Consider the following 25,980-nt stretch of genomic DNA (forward strand, 5'->3'; position numbering starts at 1 on the left):
GCTTTTTCACTTGCGTGATGTGCGAATTGGAAATCTTTGTGTGAACAAAAATTACGTGAATTGTGAAAAAACATTGCGTGAATGTGTGAATTTGGGAAAAAAGTTTGTGTGATTGCGTGAATTGAAGGTCCACTGGGGGGGGGGGTATTTAAGGGTCAAATCCTTATTTGAGATGGAGTTGTCAGTTGGCAACCTAAGAATAAAGCCTAAAACAACCGACACATCCAACACAAACGTATAACGGGGTAATGGTGGTCTAAGATTGAAAACACCTGTCATTACTGCACTGATTCTAGAACTCTGACCAATTGGTTTTCCTTCAACTGGGTTGTGGTATGCTGAAATCGCCGATCTGTAAGTGCATATAGTGTTGTATTGCAAGCCTTTATCAAACAATTTCGCCAACAAATCTAGAATAAAATTTATAGAGCATGAAACTGGATCAACCTTCAATGGAAAGTCCAGCTAGCCCATTTCCCCCAGGCCGGTTCATAATGAGAGATTGAACTCTTTCGTCTGGCACTTGAAATAAGGTTGGCTGCCTTTCCTGAAATTCCTTCTACTTCCAGTGTTTTCGTTAAATTCGCCAGGCCGCTAGAGTTAGTATTCATTCTCGAGTTCTAACTCGTTCATCATCTAACAACGTCCATCCTCTAGGATGCCACTCTCGTTGAGGGTTTGCCGACAGCGAACGGTTGGACCAGTAATGATCTCTGGACACACATTTGCATCAGTTTTAGGTACCATGACTGACCTTGCCACACTGGTATTAGAATTATTTGGGCTACTTTGTTTACGGGTTTGTTTAGTACTTGGCCGATCAGACAAAACGGAGGAAATGTATACATTGGATGACCTCCCCAGAACATTTGGAAGGTATCTATCCTGAGACAAAATGGCTCTGGTTTCCACGAAGCATACTGAGGAAACTGGTACGACACTCGAGAGGCAAAGAGATTTATCTGTGGGTGGCCCAGACTCCTTGTGATCTGTCTGAAAACTTCTCGGTCTAGTTTCCACTCGCTGAAGTCCTTGACGTTTCTCGACTCCTAATCTGCTGTCTTGTTTAGTTTTCCAGGAAGGTATTCCACAGTAATTGTCCCCTTTGATAGTACATGATTCAAAATTTCCTGACTCGATTTCAACAACACCTGGCTCTGATTACCCCCCATTTTCACTATGTAGGAAGAGTCTAGCGTTGTCCATCTGAATGATGGGGGGGGTATGTGTGAATGTTTTTATTGCTAACAAAGCAATTCTAGAATGTTTATATGCAGTCCACTTTCTTTCATTGACCATGCCCCCTGTTCGTTTCCCCTGACAATCTTCTCCCCAGCCTTTCTTGGATGCATCCGTAAACTTTACCATGTCTGGGTTCTTCTTTAACGGAGACTTTTGACAATTTCAGATTTTCCTTCCACCATTCTAACTCTAGTCTCACCTCCCCAGACAGGCTTATTTCTGATTGGTAAGAACCTCTTATCAGCCCCTTTATCTGTCATCTTTGAATCTTTCTGTAATGCAGTGGTGCTGCCAACACTGCTACTGCTGACGATATTAACCTCCCCAGGAGTTTGGTCAGAGCCATCAGATTCACCTTTGTTTGGGACAGAATCTGTTCGCACTGGCTGACAATCTTTTCTATTTTTTCCGATGGTAAAGTCAACTCCATCCTCACTGAATTCACTGTCACACCTAGAACTCCAACTCCTAGCATGGTTCTAGTTGGGATTTTTGAATGTTTATGATGAAACCCAGACCTTGTATTAGAAATATCAAAGAGTCTCTTGCCATAAGAATCTCCTCTCGAGAACTCCCCATAACCAAAATGTCGTCCAGATAGATAATCAACCGAATATTCAGTCTTCTCAAGATAGTTATAGGAACCTTCATCAGTTTGGTGAATAATCTGGGCGCTGGACCAAGACCGAAACACATACACAGGAACTGATACAACCTGCCTTTCCATTTGAACCTGACAAATTTTTTGTACTATTTCCCTAAAGCTACTGACATGAAAGCGTTCATCAAATCCAATTTGATTAATAAGTCTCCCGGACAAAATAGATCACTTAGCAAATGCAAACCTTGATTGTGAGAGTTTAGAAATTTTGGATTTATCACTGGTTGATAACTTTTGTCTTTTTTCTTCACCGTAAAAAGAGTGCTCAAGACATGACCCGGAGATGGAGCGGTTTCTTCTATGGCTCCTTTTCCCAATAGGCTCTCTATCTCTTGATCTATAATCATCTCTTCCTCTCTGTTCATTCTTAATGGACAAGGAGAAATTTTCTGAATTGGGATTTCCCAGTGAACAAAGGGAATCTTGTAACCCTAATTAAGGTCTAGAATAGTCTGATCGTTTGTGACCCTTTCCCAGTTTTTTAGGAAATACTTCAGCCTGACTGCTTATTCTATAACCGAACGGTGTCGAGTCCCCAAAAAGGCCTTTCAAGGCTTTGTGTACGTTGCCTCGGTTGACGCCACTTGAAACAGAGGAAATTTTAAAATTCTTACGATTGGTGAATCCATCAATATTATTGGGAGAATTGTTGGGGATTGTTTGGTTGCCTTGATAGGAACGGAAATTTCTGAATGACCAATTGTATCCTCCTCGCCCTCTTCTTCGCGGTCTCTGAGGAGGAGGGCCTTTCGGAAAGCGAGAGTTTTTAGGAGACATCGAGTCCTTTAGTAACTGTTTCGTCTTTAGTTTGGTTTTCTGAGTTTTAACAACGTTGTCTTCGAATAACTTTCCTCCAAAAAGATAAATTTCATCGTTCACCAAAAGGTGCTTCCAATCTTTGGGTAGAGGTTTGGCCTTCTTTTTGTCGTTAAACAAGAAAAGAGAATCAATCTTCTCTGGTACAAAATGTGGTTGATAAGTTGACCAATTATTGTCACTGTCTGCTCAAAGGATGTAGATGCTGCTCTTGCTCCTTCAATCAGCTCTTCTGGAGTATTTTCATTCTTGACAATTTTCAAATACTACAGAAGGGGCCCAGGACATACCAAACCCACTTCTGGATGTTCATAAGTACCTCATCCTGCTCTATCACAAACCTTTTTGCCAGCTTCGTTTAATAATTCTTTAAACGATTCATCTAGAATACGAACTTTATCTAAGTTTCTTGGTGGTGGGTAATCTGCAGCGATGCTATGTCCGATGGTTTTATAAAGTTATTCATCTGTTTCCTGAAGTATTCAGCCATGTCTCCAGTTAAATCCCATTCAGCCTCTTCAGCATATGAGGTCTCAAAACGTTTCTTTTTCGGTTGTTGGGGTGTACTCTCATCATTAGGTCTTTTCCCATTTTTCATTAACTGTGCCTGGCTCAACAGAACCAGGGGGGATTTCTTCGTGAGCTTAATCATCAGAGAGGAACTGATAATTTAAAAAGTACATATTAATGGCTGCCCTTCTAAGGCAATTTCCACTCTCACGAGTTATTTATTTATACGTCCAAACTGACATGAAATTATCTGTCCATATCGACATATATAAGGGTTCTTACAACCCCATTGCTCAACTACATTTTCACTCACAATGTAGTGATTACAAAGATAATTAGGGATGAAACCACAAAAAAATTAAAGTTGAAATAAAAAAACTAGCTAATCGCGTCCGTCTTCTCAGAGAATGAAGTTACAGAGGTGGCTAGAAGCGATGGCTTCTAGTTGTGTATTATGGGTATGTCGCTCTGTAGGATTAGATCTAGCGAGATTTCACGACGTGAATTTTATTTCAAAATATTACATTTTACACATAGACAATATTATTATGGAGCTATATTATACAATAGTTTTTCTTTTAGAATTATAATTTTATTACTAGTACGTTCACAACGTAAAGAAAAAATATACACAAATTTTGTTGTATTCGCAAGCGAATTTGGAGCAAAACACTAAATTTGGACCAGACATGCCTGTCTAATCCCCTGTGGATTGATATTAGAAGGGCGGCCCAGAAAAATTTCAAGGGGAGGGGTAGCCTTTATTTTCGGACCCATTTATCGAAAACCTAGGGCCGAATATTTTTATGGAAATTTCAAAGACTTTAAAAGCGATTTATAGAACAGAACAGGAGTTACACGTTTCTTTATAAAAACAAATTATATAAGAACACGAGGCTTCGATGGCCAAAATATTAAGAACAACTTAAAAACAATTTAAGGTTTTCCGATCTCCAAAACACCCGATATATAAGGAAAAATGAACAAAGATATTCACAAAATGACGAAAATAAGAACACCTTAAGAAATTCGGCAATAAAGATTAATGGCAAAATATATTTACTTCAAATAAAAGAGATGACAGAGGTCATTAGAGGGATTAAAAATATCGAAAAAGGGCGTGGTCAACATGTGACAGAGGGAAATTCCCCAAAATACTTTCAACAGTGAGACTCTGAAAATTTCAGAAATGACCATCAAGAACGAATGGGGAATAGGACCAAAAATGCGAAGGGTTACAGTGCGCCCTTTCTTCCAAAATGAACTAGAATTGACAAAGCGCTGCTTTTTCAAAAACTTACATACAGCCCTACGGACACTGACCTACTAATGAAAAGCCCGATGCTCGCCAACAATGCTGAGAAAGTAACATATGAAATTAAGAGAGGGATTTTTGCTCAGTAGAGGGAAATTCTCAGCATATTTTTGCTTAATAAGGCATTATTCCCTCAGTCTATAGAATTTAAGGGGAATTCCATCACCCAAATAAAAACCTTGTCAAACTGATTCGAAAAGAGTCACCGAAGCCGACATTAAAAAAGATCAGAAAACATTCATTTGTAAGATCTAGCAAACTTTTGTCGATTAAATAAAATTTAGCTGACTTTCTTTCATTTTAATGAAAAAGAAAATATTAAGAAAATCTATTTACAAGATTAAGTTAAAAGCCTCTTTCGATATACAGTTGAGTATCTTTAACTGGAACCTCTATAACTCGGACAAGTCAACGATGTAAAAATAATAGTAGTGTGGTCGTGTTACAAAAATACAGGCTGTTTGTAGGAAAAGAATAAGATCCAGCTGAAACTTTCTCCAGACCTTCTCTATAGGATGGTTATGCCTCAGGAAAAATTCCCCTAAAATCCCACTGGTGGAACATCCTTTTTTTGGGACATTTCTTTTTTCCCCAGGCAAAACCCTAAGGGCAAAATTTTTTGAAAATTTCAAACTCATTTTCAGACATTATCAAGTATACCATTCGAAAGCTCTCGAAAAACTATATAGAAGACTTTTAAACGGGTATAGCCGATTTCATTACCTAAGTCAAGATAATTCACGCATAAGATGCTATATATGGTCAATTTTAGACCAAAATAACCAAAATGTGGCGAAAAGTGGAACTTGCGCATGAAATATCTCGAGTTAGGTAAGGAAATCGGCTATACCCGTTTAAAAGTCTTCTATATAACTTTTCGAGAGCTTTCGAATGGTATAATTGATAATGTCTAAAAATGAGTTTGAAATTTTCAAAAAATTTCGCCCTTAGGATTTTGCCTGGGGAAAAAAGAAATGTCCCAAAAAAAGGATGTTCCACCAGTGGGATTTTAGGGGAATTTTTCCTGAGGCATAACCATCCTATAGAGAAGGTCTGGAGAAAGTTTCAGCTGGATCTTATTTTTTTCCCTTAAATTATGCTAGACAACCCCACTATAGATAACCAACTACCTCTAGAAGGCACTTCTCCCAAGAGAACAACCATTGTTTTCCTATTGAAATGAGCACTCCTTTAAATAGCTCTGTGTGCAGTGCGTGTTATGCTTTTAGCTAGATTTTGACACACTTTTTGACATCCACTGAATTGATAGAAAATTTGAATTGTTATTTACTGCAAATTTTGGATTTTTTTTCAAAAGATAAAGGTACCAATCTTTAGACAAATTGACTACGGATCGGCCTGATACCACTTAATCTTCATCTGGATAAATAAACGCTCATAAAATGATGTTTTCTGAAAAATATATGTGTGATTTGAAGTGCGATATCTCACGAATGAAAAGTGCATGAAGGTTGCCTGATACAAAATAAACAGATGAATGTTTATAGAACAATAATATCTAATTAAAAAATTCCTTCTGTGAGGCTGCCTATAGGAAAATATACTTTTTCTAACCCAAATTTTGGAAAAATATACATCACGTGATCGATTCTGTCCAATAGAAGGTTGCAAATGAAGCAAGTTTTTATTTAATTGCACTTTTTACGATGCAAAATGTCATTATATTTTTACAACCATAACACGGATGTTTTTTGAGAATCAAGGCAAGTTGGTTATCTATTATTTTTACATCGTTGGACAAGTTTTATGGTGCCTTTCAGTTAACAATGCCTTATAAACCTTACTCCATAACTCGAAATTTCCTGAACTCGAACAAATTTGTGTTTCCCATACGTAATCGAGTTATGGAGACTTTCGCGGAGAATTCTTTCTGAGAAGAATACAAAAAATACGACTTTTAATCCATTTCGCCATAAGACAAATTAGTTTGAAAATGAGGTAGGAAAAATATTTGAAGAAAGGATTACATAGTATAGTACATATCGTGGAGGTCGTATCGTTGCTCATTAATCATTACACCACGGAATATATCGATTGATGGAACACATTCAAATTACAATACACGTTTTTTATTAGAACGTCTTTTTTTAGGCTGGATGTGTTTTTTCACTATTTTTAGCCTAAAGTGTTCTTATTGGCGTTCTTAACATTAATTCACTTGGATATACAGAAATGCATTGGGCTGTAAAGTTGTAAATGTTGACCTTCAAGTCGAACAAATTTGCTCTAATTTAAAGAGAGGAAGTGAAAGAACTACAGTACTGTGATTCTAAGACCGGTCATGTTATTACTCTTTCCCAAAAATTCCAGCCTAAATGTTCTTATTAACCTGGGTTCTAATAAAAAACGTGTAGTGTAGTTTGTACTCCATATTGATACATAAATATTCTTCTCTCGAATGAACGTTTTCCTTTAAACGTTCAGCAGAAATGTTCATCAAGGGAAAAATTTTAACGTCGCCGGTATGCTCTCGAGATCCGCCATGCGTTCGGTTCTTCGTACCTGTCATGAAAAAATGATATGTTTATTAATTTTGAAAAACTTCAAGCCCGAATGGCGGGTTTAAAATTTGCCAATATACCGAGTCCCAGACTTAAGGCTATAACTCTTACAAACAAAGCTTGTACAAAATCACACGTCTTTCTTAGTAACGCCCTGATTAAGTTTGTTTCATGCTCGCAGTGTCACAGAGAAATTTGTATGCAAAAAAAAATTGTATCTTTGTATTTTTCGATGATTGTATACCTGTTGTATAATGGTTCAATCCTTTGTTCCTTTTTACGTTTACTGAGTTTGTTCTTGTCGGAGAATTTGTAGAAAGCTGGCGAGAACTCCACCAGCCATTTGGGATCAATAGCGATTACTTCTCTCATATATTCCTTTGTGGTCAACACCAACTCGTGGTAAACTACCCATTCTGGTTGCCTAGAAACAAAAAATAATAAAATTCAGTTAAAATAATTCGAATTTAATTTAATGTATCGTATCCGAATACATGTTTGAAATCAGCGGAGTTCAAAGATTTATAAAGGTATGTGTGATAAAACTTTTTGATCAAGTTGAAAAACACACTTTTATCGTTATTTCCAAATTTTTAGAAGCACTACATCACTTCACTTAAAACCCATCTTTCCAACGAGGTATAATTTCTCATTATATCTTTCTTCTCTCGAGAGCAATGTTTAGAAAAAGTGTGGACTACACTGTATTGGCTGCGTTCAGACCAACAGGCATTTGTAATTTGGCATTTGCTCATGAGGGATTCGATTTTAATAGCTTTTCCATTGTATTTTCTGTCATGGCATTTGAGGAATCGTCTTTTTAGAGTCATTACTGAAAAGGTGATTCTCTCAAGTTCAACTTTGACAGATCAAACAATGAAAAGCATGGAATTTCTCAAAAACTGCAATCATTAAGACTGAAACTTTTTGCCGTAGGGCTAGGTTATGGCAAATCTTGCAAATTTTACAATCTATAGAAAGAACTGAATAAAAAACGTGCAAATACTTTAAAAAATCAAAAATGTCATTTTTTCTCTTTGTTTTGGTTCCTTTGTTTGATTTGAAATGCCAGAAAAGGGGATTCCTTTGCTCAAAATGGCATTTCAAATGTCAACGAAATGCCAACACGCTGGCATCATTAGGCATTTGACAAACCGAACAATTGCGCGGAACAATAGAATTCAAAAGAATACTACAAGCAATTACAAATGCCAGGCTGGTCTAAACGCAGCCATTAACTGAAGAAAGCAATAAAGGGGCAATTATACAGGGTAATGATGAACTAAATATAATTACCTGTTGAAAAGTGAGCTTGAGGGATGTATGTAAACAGATTGATTGTCCACTTGTGTTTTGTAACCTTCTTGAGGGTCCTTCTTCGCTGCATTACGAAAATAACCGCTTACAATGGCTTTTTGACAGCGTACAATATTCTTTCCGCAAGATACCACGTCAAGTTTATGTCTGAAATTTGCGAATATCAAATGTTATTTCTATGTTGTTCAAAACATGTTTCCGATAATGTTTGAAAGTATCACGAATGATAAAAGAAAAGAAGAATACAAGACTAGAAACTCGAAAAGAAACTGACATAACAAGCAATTCGTTCTCACCGAAATAAAAAAATACACGTTTTTTATAAGGAACACGTACATAAGGCTTGAAAAATAAGGAATGTGAAGGAACTGCCCAGGCTGAGAATAAGAAAAAAAGTTAAGGAGCAGAGAGTTCAACTTGAACTTGTAATGGCCTCAACAAAAAGTCAATAAACGTCTTTTTCTTTGGGCAACATACACGTTTTTTTATAAGGAACCTTGACTTGGCTCCGAGCCTGGATTTCCATATTTTTCCATAGAATTTCAGACTCTCTCAACAAAGTTCCTTTTTATTTAGCTTCTAAGTTTGGATTTACTAAGTATGTTACATGTTACATACTTAGTAAATCCAAACTTAGAAGCTAAATAAAAAGGAACTTTGTTGAGAGAGTCTGAAATTCTATGGAAAAATATGGAAATCCAGGCTCGGAGCCAAGTCAAGGTTCCTTATAAAAAACGTGTATGTTGCCCGCCAAACTATAAGTCCTGGCTAAATAATTTTTTTTACAATTTTTACTCCTTCGCCATGATTAGTTCTTGTCATAATTAGTTCCCTTAAGAATTAGTACCTGTCCATGATGCCGAGCAACTGTTTCCGCACATCCTGCGCTCGCTTCAACGATCGTGCTTGAACAAAATTTTCGAAGCACCAAGCGTTCGAGAATTTGCTGTTTTTCCACGCATTGTAAACTGCAAGTAATGTGAGATGATCGCCTTCCACTTGATGGAACTTCGCTTTCTTTTGATCCGCTACTGCTTGTTTCTCCTGTGAGGGTAAACAAGTGATACTTTGATGGACCTACCTGGATTATGCATTTAACACGTTTAAAATTGATATCTACGTGACGTGACCATTAAACAATCATTCAGAACACAAATAGTGACGATCTATTAAAATTAGTCGTTTGTTTCTTATAAAAAAAACGTTTAGAAACCAAAATTTCATGCTCTTGAAATGTTCTTTCATATTCAAGACTTCGTGAGCAAAAAAACATCTCTAAAAAATTGAGTAATTTGGCTAAGAACATTGATATATGTTTATTAATAGTGATTCTTATAGATAAAGATGCTTTCTTTGAGCTGAAAACTTTTTACAAAAGTCTGCTTGAGCCATCTTTTATCTACTTTCATACAAAAAATCAGAAAAAAGCAATGGTCCAATATTTCCGAAAAAACCTTTTTATGGCCGTTTTTTTAGCTGAAATTTACCCCAAAATTTTTTTCTCCAAAAATCGGGCTCCGTCACATTCGAGGATTTATAGTTATGCATCTTTGTGCAAAAAATCATAAAAAATGAAAGAGCCAATCAATCTAATACCTGCTTATAAAAAAATATCGAATTTGGCCAGTTTTTCTATAAAAACACACCAAACAACCAAAATTTCCTGTCTAAACACTCGTGAGCAAAAAAAACATCTATCTCATAAAAAAATTGAGTAATTTGACTAAGAACATTGATGTATGCTTATTAATAGTGATTCTTATAGATAAACATGCGTTTTTTGAGCCAACAAATTTTTTTTGCAAAAATCTGCTTAAGCCATCTTTTACCTATGATGGTACCCTACTTTCGTGCAAAAAATCAGAAAAAACTAATGATCCAATTTTTCACAAAGTCCAAAAAACCCGTTTTTTAGCCGTTTTTTGGCCCAAATTTGCCCAAAAACATTTTTTTTCGAAAATCGGGTTCCGTCACATTCGAGGGTTTATAGTTATGCATCTTTGTGTAAAAAATCATAAAGAATGAAAGAGCCAATCTCGAGAAAAGCCAATACCTAAGTAATTGATAATGTGCTTACAAAAAAATATCGAATTTGGCCAGTTTTTCTATAAAAACACGCCAAGCAACCCAAATTTCCTGTCTAAACACACATATTCTTCAAAAGTAAGCCCTCATGAGCAGAAAAAACATTTATCTCATAAAAAATTTGAGTAATTGACTCAGATTGACTAAGAACATTGATGCATACTTATTAATAGTGATTCTTATAGATAAACATGCGTTTTTTGAGCCAACAAAATTTTTTTACAAAGATCTGCTTGAGCCATCTTATACCTATGATGGTACCCTACTTTCGTGCAAAAAATCAGAAAAAATTAATGATCCAATTTTTCACAAAGTCCAAAAAACCCGTTTTTTAGCCGTTTTTTGGCCCAAATTTGCCCCCAAAATTTTTTTTTCGAAAATCGGGCTCCGTCACATTTTGGGCATTGCCATTTTGCATCATTGTGCAAAAAATCAGAAAAAACTAATGAGCCAATCTCGAGAAAAGCTGGCAACTAACGGACGGACGGACAGACGGACAAAGGTTAATTTATAGGACCTCCACCGGGGTAGGTCCAAAAACCATTCGAGTAATAAAAGTCAAGGCCATTTTAAGGGGACTGAAAATCTGAAAATAAACTAAATGCACCGCAATAATTAAAACAAACGTCACATGTTAAAAAAAATTAAAACACAACGGCTTTCTCTATGTTTTGGTCATTGTTAGAGGAATGCTGATATGTTATTACTGTTATGCCTCTTTAATGTTAGTATCAAGAAAAAAAGGGATCTTGCTGATTGATGTCTGGTTTGTACGAACAAGAACCCCGAAACCAGGGCCTTGGAAAGGTAGATTTTAAATCCTGACACTTTGAAAAGCATTTTAGTGCACGTTTCAATCATTATGATATTTCCCTTGAGATTATTTTCAAAATTTACCACATTGGAAGACAAGACAAAACTTAGGTCAATGAAATGAAACTTACCTTAGGTCTGTAAAATACATTTTGGACAGATAGCATGGAAACAACAGTCAGGACTTCTTCCGCGCTTGACAAGTGCACAGATTGAATCAACATTTTCGCCAGTTGTGGAGAAAGAGGAAATTCTGCCATCCTTCGACCAAGTCTGGTTAATAAACCTTCGTCATCGAGAGCGCTTAGCGAATGCAGATTTTCCATTGCTGTTGTTAAAGTCTGAGGATAAAATTCAGTTCACATTTTAATCGTTGAAGCGCTTGGATTTACTCCCCAAAACATGTAACAATATATTACAAAAGTCTGTCCCGAAAAAATTAGCAGTCAGTATTTTTTTCAAACTTCCTCTTGATATGAAAGACATATAGGTAAATACCTCTCTGGAATCAACACAATTAATTTTTAGGCTGATTTGGTTCTCTTGTGGAAATTTGTCTTCAAAAACTGAAATACTCACCTCCATAGGAGGAGGGTCCATAAAATCGAAAGATATCAAATCGTTCACTCCCATGGCTTTTAATTCGAGAATGGTTTGTGCCAAATTGGTTCGTTGAATCTCTGGCACGTTTGTCGATAACATTTCATCACGATAAGCACGCTCTGTGTATAACCTAAAACATCAATTAAAACCAATATAATATCGAACAAAACACAACAGTCGTTGAACAACTTTGGATTTTCGAGAAAAATATGCGGGGTGTCGAGGACAACTTATGGACAATTATTGAATTGTGTAATTTGATAGGCTTAGCATATTTTTGGTTCGACCTCCATGATATCCACGACTTTTTGACCAATGCACGAAAATGTGTTTTTTTTTTTACCAACTTAATGGATATCCAACCGTTTCAATTCTACACCTCCTGCTCCCCTCAAATATCTCTATATATTCAAACACACCATACAGTTTATTTTGAACAGACTTTAGTTAAAGTTAACACCCTTTAACAAAAAATAAGAAATCTTATTTACCGGTAGCATTTTCCAGGACCTGTTCTTCCTGCACGACCTGAACGTTGTTTGGCTTGTGCCTGTGTACAGTGAAAAGAAAGGTTGCGTAAGTATTTGTTATAACTATAGTGAAGGTTATCAGAGATGTGCCGACAATTTATCAAATTTCTACACTTGCAATCATTCTTAAATATGTGTTAAAAGTATAGTTGCGTTACCTTACTGATACAATGCAGGACGTGAAAAAGCGGTCAAGCATCGGACATTAACCGGCTCTATAAGTCTAGTAAGTTTAAAAAATTGTTACAAAACATGGTTGTTATCTACCTGTGAAATTGGCGTCACTACCAATTGGTCGATACACGTCTTTGAATTGTAAACGTTCTGCTTGACAAAACCAGGGTCCACCACGTAATAGATTCCATCGATCGTTAAAGACGTCTCTGCAATATTGGTTGCGATTACCACCTGCACATTGAAAAGTGGAAACATGAATACTTTTAGGTTTTAGCTGGAAATTGGGGAATTGTCAGTGGTTGCCGTCAAAAAGCGGTTAGTTGTCATTATTTAGAAAATCCTTCGAAAATCTACACATTTTGGAAAAAACCGATCGATTAAAGTCAAAGACGAAAGACATTTACCTGAAATTTATCTGAAATTGATCAGTCCAATGTGCTGACGAGGAGCTCATTGAAAGCACTTACAGTTGCGAAATGGGCCTCAAAGCTTCCTGCAACTCAACCAAATAGAAATAGAAAAAGAACTGGGCTGGAAAAGGTAATAGGAACAAGAACACAGTGAAAGTAAAAGAAAATGATCTCATTTATACCTTTCTAGAACCAGGCGGCGCTGGATCAAAGATACGTGTCTGCATTTCACTGGGCAACGCTGAGTATACAGGCAAGATGATGAGATCGGGGACGTCTGAACCTAACGATTTCATTCTTTCGAACAGAATCTCACAAGCTGTGTCAATTTCTTCCTGACCTGAAAATCGAGAACAAAATAAAGTTTTTGTAAGGGGAAAAAGCATATTGGGTCAGGCTTTTAGCTGACATCAAATTTTTATTCATCTCAGAAGCATGCCAAAACCATAGTGATTTAGTTATTGTTGAATGCTGTTAAACTGTTGGTTAAAAGTACTTATCGTCAACATGAAAGATATGACCAATCTGATTGGATAAAAACGCATATATAAATATGTATTTCATATTGAACGTCCAAATACAAGACCGCGTTCAAAAAAGGGGTCTGGTAAGCGAGAGATCATATTTTGTACTTCCTTGTTGTATCTTATACCGAAATTTAACTTCAAAAATGTTTTCTCCTAAAGCACAAATAAGTAACCATTCGAATCATTTTCGAATGTTTGATGTTGATTACACAATACACGAGGTGAAAAAATTAACACAGAGAAAGACACATGGAGAGAGAAAGTTTGTTAATATTTTCAAGTTGACGATAAACCAGTTATCACACTTTTACCGTGCGAGTACTGTTACTTAATAAAAAAAGTACTAGTAAAAAAGGAAGCTCTGATTTTAAATCAAAAGGTGTTCCGTCGATTCAATGAAAACTGTCGCTTTGATTACTAGAGAACCGAAATAACTTCAGGCAATGTAAGAAAAAATGACCCAGCAGACTCTTACCTGTTAAAAAGACCAAGACGTCACCGGGCGGTTCCGTCAAGTGAATCTGCATGACGGTAATGAGCGCTGCATCTAGGTAATCAGCTTCCGCTTCTTTAGTGTATAAAATTTCAACGGGGAAAGTTCGACCAGGGATGGTAAAAATGGGCGCTTCGAAGAAATAAGTAGAGAATTTGACGGCATCGAGTGTAGCTGAGGTGACGATGAGTTTCAAGTCTTTACGTTTTAGTACAGCTTTCTTGAGTAGACCGAACATGACATCAGTAGAGACGGTCCGCTCGTGAGCCTCATCCAACATAATAAGGGAGTATGGGGAGAGCTCGGAATCGATTAAACATTCTCGCAGCAGCATACCGTCTGTCATGTATTTGATGCGCGTTTCAGGTGTTGTGCAATCTTCAAAACGAATTGTGAAACCGACTTCTTGCCCCAACCTGATTTAAGAAAAAAACAAAGAGTAAAGAAATGACTTACCATTTTTTACAGTGATATTCTACATCCAGTCTGATAGTAGAGAGCTGCATTGTGAAGTCAAATCAAAACCAAATGGAAGAATATTGAAGCGGGAATTCGAAGAGTTACTGTCTGATACTCGTCTCAAAGTCGACATAGCATAGAAAGACAAGATCATTGCTCAAAAACACTGAATCCATTGTCATTACTTTGATGATTATTTTATTGATATTTCAGGCATTCAAGCATTAAAGTCGACTTTCGAAAGAGATAAAAGTCGGTCATTTATTGTTATTCATGCAAGGGTAATCAAGGTGTGTCAGACATTAGTTCTAGCAAAATATTCTTTTATAAAATAGTCCTTAATTACTCACCGGCAACCATATTCTTCAGCGACACGTTTAGCAACAGACATAGCAGCCACACGACGTGGTTGTGTACATCCGATCTTCCCAGTGGCGGTGAAGCCTTCTTCTGCAAGGTATTGTGTGATCTGCGTCGTCTTCCCAGAACCGGTCTCCCCGATAACGATAAGGATCTGATTGTCCATTACAGCCTGAAGGTAACAGATGATAAATAGGGAAGAATGTCACCAAACACTTTACTTTTGTTGACATCGCAAGTAGCAGTAAAGGTCTGCTACAATAAGTGAAGAAAAGATGGCATATAAACACGATAAAAATCTATTTAAAAAATTACTTTAACGAGTTGATCTTTCAATTTATATATTGGAAGACTCTGTCGCTGCTCCAGAATCGTGAGACTTGTCTTTTTGCCATAAGAGCCTCCTTTGCCACCAAAAGTAGCTTTCTTCCATTCTGGGACGTCTTGTGTTTGCATGGCAGCTCCTTTCATATCTTGTGCAAAATATGGCTTGTTGTCACCATCCAAGACTGAAAGATGAAAAGGAAATACAATCATGATTATGAATATGAGAATCTAGAGTCTGTTTTCCCGAGTTATCCCGATTTGAAAAGTTCCCATATATTTCTAAATCTCCAGGTTTTCAAGGTGGAGCTTAATTATGTTCTCAATCAAAGTTTGAGTCATAAATCTGCAAATTGATTGTATAAGATCTTAATTGATGAGGCAATTTCAACGAGACCGTTGATGTAGTGAAAGGTATTTGAGCCTTAAATATCAAAGTTATTTTTTCTAGTTCATCCCTTACGCCTTAGCAGACTTGTAATTTTTGTTAAGCAAAGCTTATAAATAAAGAAAAACAGAACTTAACAAAACATACCATCAGGGACCGGATCAATCCACATTTTGCCGATATCTTTCGGTATTGTATCCGCTTGCGCCTCTCTTTGTTGTTGTTTGACTTCACGGCGTTCTTTCGACAATGCCGTTTGCATCATAGCTGCTCGTGGTAATGTACCATCAGGATTCTAAATCAAACCATAGATTGATGAACCCGGCGATAACAGAAAATATTGTTTACCTATTCTTTAACTTGGTCTATGTGAAATATGATATGGGTTAAAATGATTAAAATACAATGATTAACTATCCACTACAAATCTATGAAAAAATCGAACGTGGTTGAATGTATCTTTGTCACTTTTTTCAAATACTATTTCCTGTGAGTCTTCGTGCAAGATGAAAGATGTTAAGGCTTAATACTAACGAAAAATCTAACTATTATCACTTACCTTGACAATTTTAATGGGACTGACGTTAACAGAAAGTTTGGTTTGTCCTTGAAGAAAGGGCGGCTCCTCCTCTTTCAATTCGATTTCAATTTCCTCATCTGAAAAAAAGGGGGCCAGATAAACGATTTATATAAAAAATGTAATTCAAAATTGTAGAACAAAATCGGGTACATTAGGATACACATAAGCTGGAAAGAAAACCTTTTGTCATAAGTTAGACTATGAATAGGTTCGTTCCACCTTATCGGGGTAGAACGCAATCCAATATTTGAAGTATTTTAAGTATTTTCTCAGTTACGATATAACCTTTTAGTAGTATCAAAGTTATGTTTGATAGGTCTGTAATGAACGTTATAGGATATAGTTTGTCTTCAAACTCACCAAGTGATATGCAAGACATATATTATATACTACATACAAAAAGCAGTTTGTCCAGAAGGCTTAAAAGAACACTTTCGGAAGAAAATCAAAGAGTCAGCTCAAACCTGAGTCGTCATCTTTGGGTAGAATTCCTGTCTCTTCATCAAAATCAGGATAGTCTGCTTTATCAAGAACACCAGCTGATATTAACTGAAAAAAAACAAGCATTGATTTTCCACAGATAATCATAGTTTCCCAAATTTAAAGTCGATAAAACTACAGTTCATGTCTTCATTTTTCTTATTAAAACCCTATTTTTTTCAAAGCAGAACAGTCAAAATGAAATCTTATGTCTAGCTATAGAGTGTGGTTTAAAAAAATCATCTTACTTGTTTTATCTCCCATTTCTCAGGGGATGATACCCGCTTGAATTTCTTTTTGACGTTCGTCCCTTCTTCTTCATACATGGGAATGACTGGCTTCACGTTTGATGGTCTGTAATGCGAAAATATGATTTTGAAGTTCCGTACTAGACCAGCATTGAGAAAAATCCACATGATTACTACATTTGGTGACATTTTTGAAGATTTTCCTACAAGAACACATAGATATTGCATAAACAGTTAAAAACATCGAAACATGGTTTTGATAATCATGAAAACAAACCTGTCAGGATTTCTCAATAAATCTTCTTCATTTTGAGAACGACTAGTTGGTAGCCTGACTCCTGAGTTTGGATTCAAATCTTCTCCGGTTATCTGGTCAACATCCTGATGAAGCAAAGATAAAATGAAATGTTTACCAAAATAATATCTTTGCTCAACCTTGAATAGACAGCCGTGCAATATGATCATCATCTATGATCATTTCCTCCTGGATCAGCCCCTCCGAAATTTCAGACTGCACGGTTGTTAATCCCCCTGAAAATGAAAATATTCTTTTCCCACTCTTTTGTGTTTTCCCTCCCCAGAAATGTTGAAATTTTTCTCTATTCCCCCTTTTCACAACTAGGCCGTGGCCAGTGGATTGTTATTGTTTCAAAAATAAAGAAAAAATTCAAAATGTCTGTGACCAACCTTTTGACATGTTTCTTACTCAATTTGAGGGTGCTGATTCCAAATCTGAATGTTACCAAGCTTGAAAACCCGCAGTTTTTGCGTAATTTGCGATTTTTTGCGCTTTTAGCCCTGAAAATGATTTTTGGGGGGTCTTCAAAATCAAAAAAGACCTATACCACGTGATAGAGCTCTTCAAACTGCGCAAAAAAATGTATTATATCAAAGTCTCAACTTTTTTAGATCAAAAGTTATAGACGATTTTATGGTCAAAAATTGATTGAAACAGGGAATTTCCCCACAATCTGCATAATTTATGCAAAATTATAGCACTTTTTTACCACAAAAACGCCCATAACTTTTGATTAAGAAAAGTTGAGACTTTGATATAATACATTTTTTGCTCAGTTTGAAGAGCTCTATCACGTGGTATAGGTCTTTTTTGATTTTGAAGACCCCTCCCCCAAAATCATGAATTTTCAGGGCTTACAATTTTGCCTAAAAACGCAAAAAATCGCAAATTACGTAAAAACTGCGGGTTTTCAAGATTGGTAACATTCAAATTCCGAATCAGCACCCTCAAATTGGCCAAGAAAGATATCAAAAGTTTATTCACCGACATTTTGAAAAAAAGTGAAACGTTTTGAGGTACCTGGTGATGGTCTAAACCTTGATCAGGGCAATTATTTTTATGCACCTTTGACATTTGTGCTGCACACTCTGGCACACTACATAATATAGTTCTTAAAAAATATCACAACAAGAGAAACAAGCTAGATGCTGAATGGACCTACCTGATGATGAAAGTTGGATCGCAATGCGAGGAGAAAAAAATCAGTCAAAAAATGTAGCGTTTAGCGAAAATGCATAACACAATAAATTCATCATTGATTGTTGATGGGGGGAGAGGGAAGGGTTTTAGGGGAAAAATAAATAGAAAGTTCTGGTCGCAAAAATCAGTTTTATTAACAATTGAATCATGCTTGATGGTGAGCATTGTTATCAATAGTGTTTTGTGTGAAAAAACAAAGAAATACAAGGAAAAAATCGAACGAAAATCTGCAAAAACGGCGATTTCCGGCATATTTCCGGCATTTTCGGCCGGAAAAGATTTTTTCTCAAAAATTGGACTCGGCCAAGTTTTGGGCATTGCTAATACGCATCTTTGTGCAAAAAATCAGAAAAAACTAATGATGGAATCTTGAGAAAATGCCAAAAAACCGGTTTTTCCGGCATATTTCCGGCATTTTCGGCCGGAAATGATTTTTTTCGCAAATTGGGCTCCGTCACATCTTGGGCATTACCATTTTGCATCATTGTGCCAAAAATCAGAAAAAACTAATGAGCCAATCTCGAGAAAAGCTGGTAACAGACTGACGAACGAACGAACGGACGAACATCGGTTAATTTATAGGACCTCCAAGGTAGGTCCAAAAATAAATTGCTAATCTAAATAAAAACTCTTGCTTAAATGCTATGTTAAAGATATAATGAATATACTGGATATACAGAAGAGCTTCTGTTAAAAAGTTGAAAAGTCCTTCCCCCCAGAAAATATTCCTTTTGCCCTCCTCCTTGAAAAATGTTTTGGGTTGTTGACTATGTAATTACTTCAAATCAGAAATATCTGGAAATATTTTTAAAACTCAAAGAAGATAAATTCATTCTGATGACTGAAAGAAAATTGTTTCAAAGTAAAAAAATTAAGATGAGAGAATGAGGGAATTAAAATAAATTATACCACACACTCTGTCACAACCGAGTATAATTAGGCATAAAACTTTGGAAAGAGTTTTAAGAAATACCTTCATTGAGAGACTTGTCTTCTTGCCAACAATATTCAACACTTTGACTTTGACATTCTGATTCTTGGTGACCACGTCTTTCACATCGTTCACTCGCCCTTCTCTTCGCAACTGAAAGTATAAAAATTGACTGATAACTTTCCTTTTTTCATACCGTGAAAATTGTGTAAAATGAATTAAAAACCCAATATTATAAGAATCTTATTAGTTTTTTTTTTCTGACGATCTGTGAATCATAGCTTAGACTTTGAGATGACCTCAAATAATTTAGATGATTTAGTTACCCCTTAGTTGATCCCTAAAAGTTGTGAACATGAATTTGCAAAATTAGGTCATTCCAAAAAAAACCCTATACCCCCTGAGGTCCAATTTCAGTCATGAATATAATCTAACCAATAACCAATAGAACATTACCCATGTAAACCAATCAGATTGCTAAAGGGATATATAAGTTTACCTGAGAAACATGGACAAGGCCTTCTTGTCTTTGACGAATGCCAAAGATCTGTACAAAACATCCAAATTGCATTATATTGGTCACCTTACCATCATAAATCTGAATAAAATCAAATAAAAGTTTTCTAGTTATCAAAAACTTATTCAAAGATTTATTAGAAATAAAGCTTTTTAGACAAAAAACTTTGTGAATTTTTTTTGTAAATATAAAGGCAATTCAAGTAAAATTTCATTTAAACAATTGTATATCTTAACAGTTATGAGTCTTTCGTAATAACAAAACTACAGAATGAATGCAAATGCACAGGTGAGAGAATTTTAAGCAACTATTAATGCAAATTGTAAAATAAACGAACAGACTGTAGCTGTAGTTTTCATCCTAAATGATTTATTTTTATTTTAGTGACATAAATTTTTGTTGGGATTAAATTTCACAGAGTTATCAGATTTGGGTCTCATCTGCAAAATTAAGTCCCATTGGGAATTGGAAAGAGCCCATATGCAAACTCTTATTATTTGATTTGAGAGAAAGTTTTGCTCATTTTCTTGGGAAATGTTATTTTAGGTTTCTGCCCTTTTCAAAATCTAGAAACCCAAGAGTACTTTCCATAGCATAGTGGCATTTTCTTAATGCATTATGTTACTCCATAAACAGCCTGATGTTTATTAAAACATTTGGATTTTACGAAGGAGGTTTATCCCAGTGGGGTGTTATAATCTCTAACTAAGATAATAACTAATAATCTATAACCAAGGTCACTTTAATTATGTAAAAAGAAAACCTTATTTTGGCTTCATTATTGTTTGAGTACTAATTATGTAAAGTAATGGACACTGAAGCGGGTCAAAATCATTTAAAATACTAAAAAAATACAATGATTATCATAGATCTAAGTTTTTCCTCATATTGTACCTCCACACAGCTTCTTGTTTCAAATAAATACCTATAGGGATGTCAATCATCGAGAAGCATTTTGTCTCTCATAGAAGGGATATTTACTTGAAGCAACTGTAGTAACAAAAAGGAATTTTCTTTTATAGCTAACATACCTGTCCCACTTCTGCTGTTTCAGATTGAAAATTTTCCCTACGCTGCTTCCCTCTATCTCTTCTTCTAGGGCTGCTGGAACGTGACCTGGAGCGTGATCTAAAGAAAGTGGTCCAGATAGTCATTCAAACGGTCTAAAAACTATATTGAAACAATAATAATATCTCAATATAACAACACTGTTGAAGAAGATTGCATCAGTAGAAAGCATAAAAAAAGCTCTAGATAATTTAATAAGTTTACTTAATATTTTTCAAGGTTGAAAAGCCTTTTTTTATCATTTGCTTAGATGAAAGATTTTTAACACAAGAATTTTTGACTACCTTCTTCTTCTTCGATCACCACTTCTATCCCTACTTCTTGACCGACGTCTTCTTGATTCACGACTTCTATCGCGACTTCTCCTTCTTCGTCTATCTGGTGAACCAGATCGAGATCTGTAAATTATAAAGCAAACTGTTGTATTGTTAGGATAATACATTTGTTGGATAAAACATTAAAATAAAATATCTTACATCTACAAAATGATATTCAAAAGTATGTGCAAACAGACATACAAAATAAATATAGATGCGGTTTGAGATGTTATTGTGTTACTTGTTAATTGCATACCTGTTTCTCCTACCACGTAAATTTTCTATTTCTCTGTTAACTTCTTTCGAAGATTCCCTGAATGTAAAAAAGTTGCTTAAAGCTTTATCATAATACTGTATTTAAGGGAGGAGAGGTCCTTAGTACACAAACTATGTACACTGTATATTAAAAGCTAACAGACGTGTTTAACCTAAAGAAAATTAACTTACCCTTTTTCTATTGCTTTTGGCATCAGAGCTTCAAGCTGTAAAATAAAAGAATCAAAAATTGAAACTCATATCAAAGGAAAAAAGCCATTTTAAGCAAATAAAACCAAGTAAATTATATTAAAGAATGGGTCTTTACCTCACTTAGAGCAGACATAGCAACAGCTTGGTCTTCTTTATTATCGTCCTGTAAAAAATAGTTCTAAAAATATGAACAAACCTTGCAAACAAGTTGTTTTTCAAACTGCAATGGTTTGTAAAAATATTTTGAACTTATTTTTGAATGCATACATACATTTTTCAAATAATAGTATTATATCTTAGAATTAACTTAACAATTTCTCAATGAAAAGTGAATGTGACCTGACCTCAAAACTGACCTTAACAAAAGAAAGATTTATAAAAATGTATAGGCAAAAAAGTACAAATACATAAATCCTGTTCACTCGGGTAAGTTATGGCATGTCTCATAAACTGAAAATTACCATAATTTTTAGATTGCATTAGTCGACAGAAAATGACCAAACAAACGACTGAACATGAAGGGTACTACTAAGTTTCTAACCTCCTGATGTGTAACCTAATTGTTTTTTTGCTGATTTTCGCGAAAAACCGTAAAAACTGATTATGACGTCATAATCGATGACGTATGAACATGAAGGGTACTATGAAACTAAAACTAAAAATTGAATTTCTCAAGAATGGTTTATTCAATTGTCTTCAAACTTTCACCAAAGATGTATCTCACTAAAGTCAATCATTTGAAACAGAAAATTTATCAAAAATTTGATGACATCAGCAGAAATTAGGAAAAAAGGAAAAATCCTATTTTTTGCTGACGTAATCAGAATTTCGAAAAAAAGTTACTTTTAAAATGATTGACTTACATGAAAGTGAAAGTACAGTGAAATACATCTTTGGTGAAAGTTTGAAGAAGATTGGATAAACAAACCTTGAAAAATTCAATTTTCAAAATTTTCAAGTTTTTACGACTTCATCTATTATGCTGTCATAATAAGTATTTGTTTGGTCGTTTTCTGTTCGCTAATGCGATCTAAAAATTATGGTAGTTTTAAGACATGCCATAACTTACCCGAGTAATTTTGGTAACTAACAATCTGGAAATAACAATATTATATAATTTCAACTTCCCTAAAACTAATATTTCCTTTCCTTCGTTTAATGGTGACCTTGTTAGCTGATAAAACTTACATCATCTGCATCATCAATGTCATCATTTAAAGTAACAGGAGCTCTGTCAGGAATACTTAAACCAGGATACTTTTGTTTACGTTCTTCAAGTTCTGGATTAAAAGTTTCATCAAATTTGTCTTCTTCTTTTTGTTTCTCTACAAAAAAAATGTATTCAGAAAGTGTTGCATGCATATCATATTAAAGTCTATTCACGATAAGTGTGCACTCTTTCTTCTTTTACCTTTAACTTTTGAAGTAGTTCTTCAATCTATAAATTTGGTATCATTGGAAAGATATTAGTGAGTGGAACAATTTGAAATAAAAAAGTCTTTAAAAGAATTCTAGAAATTAAGATGATAATGAAGAAGAAAAAAATTAAGATCTTGTAGAAAAGTGCTATAACTATCATTTTCACAGGAGAGATTCTTTGATTATAGGAGGTCATCACTGTGAAGAAATTTCACTAAAATATTTATCATTTCAAATATCTCTCCAACGATACCAAATTTATTAAAGATTGAAGAATTCCTTCAAAAGTTATAGGTAAAAGAAAAAAGAGTGCACACTTATCGTGAACAGACTTTAATATAAAAAAGAAATAGAGATACTGCATTGATGCTGCCAATCCGGGAAAGGAAATAACGGTTGGGCAATACATTATTTGTCTCTCCATATCTATGATCTTTTTCAGTAAAGATTCTTTACTTAAAAAACTTACTGTTCTTTTTCTTCTTTTTAGTGTCTGGCTGCATTGTCTTGATGAGACGAAAAAGATTTGAAACCAAAGAATCCTATAAAGGGAAAGAATATCTCATGTTTATATCAAACATAAGTTATTACCGTACCAGGTTTTGAAGTCTTTTCTGACTCAGAAGTGAATTTAGTTGAATTGATTGAAGTGATTTAGTGAATTTGGTAAATGGTAATTTTCCTCAAGAAACATTTATAACCAAGAAGCCTCTATTTTCTAATGTAGGCAAGAGGTAGTAAATGATCATTAAAGATTCAACTTACAGGAAATTCTGCTCCATTTTTCTTTAAATATTTTTCAAACTTCTCAGTGGAGCTGCTCTTTCCTGCCAACATTATCACAAACTCGGCTAGAATAAATATGGAAATAAAAAAAGATAAAAACACAGAAAAAAACTTTTGATCACATTAGTACAAGATTTGTCAAAGAGCACTTTCAAATTGCACACATTTTGTTTGCTTTTAGAGGTTGAACAGTTGGATTTCCTTCGAACACATATCCTCGAAGCATAGAAAATCTAGTCAAGGGGTAAAGACCTGCATCATGTAACAAAAAAATTGTCTTACAAGAAGTCTTATGATTTCTAGGATTGTTACCGTTAACATTGAAGCCACTCTAGCGGTGCTTCTTTGATGAAAATGTTATGACATAAATCTCAATTATTTTTTGAGGCCTGGTACAGAAGAAAATTATGATTTGGAGGGCGTACTGTATAACCCGGACCCGGACCGGACCTTGAACAAAGATTTTTCAAAGCAATTTCATGTAATTTTCAGAAGATGGTTATTTTTTTTTTTTACTTAGCAAATAGAGAAAAAACTTTACATTTAAAAAAACCGATATGCTAAATATTTTGTTAAGTATCATTTGCGAATATAAAAATTCAGAGCTCCCTTATTAAAATGCAATCGAAAGAAATATTCGTAACATAAATTATATCACCTCCAAATAATTCTAATTCATAAGTCAATCTTTGTAATTGTAACAACCTTAACACAAAATCATAGTCACCAGTTTGATAATAGAAGTTATTTTAATACTCACCTAAAGTTTTGTCGTTCATGCCTAAATGGTTTTCCAACTCAGTACACACCTTTGAGACTAGTGAAAGAGATTCAAGTCTTTCTAATTCATCCATTTTGTTTGTCACTCACTTATTTATTAGATTCATATATTTTTATTTTTGTCTATAAATAGAAAATAATAGAGAAGTAAACATGTTTGTCTGTATTAAAGGACAAATTGTTACCCACTTTTAGCCTAAAAAATTTATTTTTTCAACACTCTGTTTTCAACAAAAATGTTAAAAAAATTCTGTTAAATTACAGGCCATTTTTTCATGCCCTTAAAGTGTCAGGTTATTGGTAAAAACAGCCTAAATATGGCACTAATTGGGGGTTCCAGTATGGTCTGCTACTCCCGTGTGGATGACATGGATTTTCCGTAACAATTTACTTTTAAAAAAATTAGGATTTCCATAACATTCAAGATGTTTTAAGGTAAAATCTTGGATTTTCTTTAGCAAGAAAATAGGATTTTCAAGTGAAAAGAAATTCCAAAAAACCCTGTTGTCCTCAGGAGGTAAATTCATTCATTTTTTCAAGTATATCATTAGTAGGGTGAGATAACTAAAACTAAAAAGCCCTTTTAAAAGATTTACAGATTCTCAAAATACTGTCGAACGTGCTAACCACAATGGCTCAACTTCAGCATCTTTGAAATCATTTGTAGGCCCAATTGTAAACCTACTCTTGTCTCCCGAATAGACGGGGGGGGATTCACCCAAGGATCAAGTGTGCAAAATTTCCACCAAATTCTGACCATTTTTGAAGTCTCCAGTCTGCCCCAAAGTTTTTGTGACACACAGACAGACACACAGACATTCTCAGATTCTAGCTCAACTGAAGTTGAGAATTTTGCATAGAAATGTTAATGAAAGATTTTTAAAGTAGGAAATCTTCATTAGCCAATTTTAAAATCTTTTGGCCATTCATCTTTTCACAAACCCAGTTTTTAGCTTCCCCTTTTTCCCAAAATATACTGTGAGTGGTCCTGAATCAGACAGCCCTACATTTATTGTTCAACTTGGAGAGGGAATGTTTGGAAACATAGAATTTTTTTTCATAACAATTATTTGGGGGGTCGGATTTAGGCAGGGCTGTTGGATTTAGGACCACTTACAGTATATGACATGACAGAGAACATTTGCTAACGACTCCTTTGGCTTCCACTCCCACTTAATCTTCCAATCAGGAAGGGCAATATTGTAGGTTGGTCCTTTAGAGCTGGGATTAATAGTATTGCTAATTAAACTATATTTCTTTGTTTTGTGGAAATTGAGAGGAAACCTTGTTTTTCAACCAGTGATTTCGACTTTCTATTTTTCCTATCTCTGAAGAA

General features: G+C 35.0%; 1 protein-coding gene across 1 annotated transcript; it reads right to left on the reverse strand.

The window, feature by feature from the left end:
- Positions 1-4,813: 4,813 nt before the first annotated feature.
- Positions 4,814-24,769, reverse strand: LOC136813369 (ATP-dependent RNA helicase DHX8-like). Its single transcript, XM_067069881.1, has 29 exons — positions 24,625-24,769; positions 23,844-23,929; positions 23,548-23,620; positions 22,848-22,984; positions 21,775-21,822; positions 21,639-21,673; positions 21,448-21,504; positions 21,159-21,272; positions 20,838-20,934; positions 19,789-19,887; positions 19,332-19,442; positions 17,138-17,241; positions 16,861-16,966; positions 16,597-16,681; positions 16,112-16,209; positions 15,700-15,847; positions 15,156-15,349; positions 14,831-15,012; positions 14,004-14,437; positions 13,184-13,341; positions 12,682-12,822; positions 12,376-12,434; positions 11,861-12,014; positions 11,413-11,622; positions 9,231-9,427; positions 8,363-8,530; positions 7,311-7,490; positions 6,295-7,067; positions 4,814-4,942 (listed from the first exon to the last, which is right to left on the reverse strand). The coding sequence occupies exons 1-28, from the start codon at positions 24,716-24,718 to the stop codon at positions 7,016-7,018; spliced, it is 3,621 nt and encodes a 1,206-aa protein (XP_066925982.1). The 5' UTR covers positions 24,719-24,769; the 3' UTR covers positions 4,814-4,942; positions 6,295-7,015.
- Between the last annotated feature and the right edge of the window lie 1,211 nt (positions 24,770-25,980).

The sequence above is a fragment of the Clytia hemisphaerica genome, unplaced genomic scaffold (genome assembly GCF_902728285.1).
Source record: "Clytia hemisphaerica strain Z4C2 unplaced genomic scaffold, Clytia hemisphaerica genome assembly, whole genome shotgun sequence".
NCBI classification, from domain to species: domain Eukaryota; kingdom Metazoa; phylum Cnidaria; class Hydrozoa; order Leptothecata; family Clytiidae; genus Clytia; species Clytia hemisphaerica.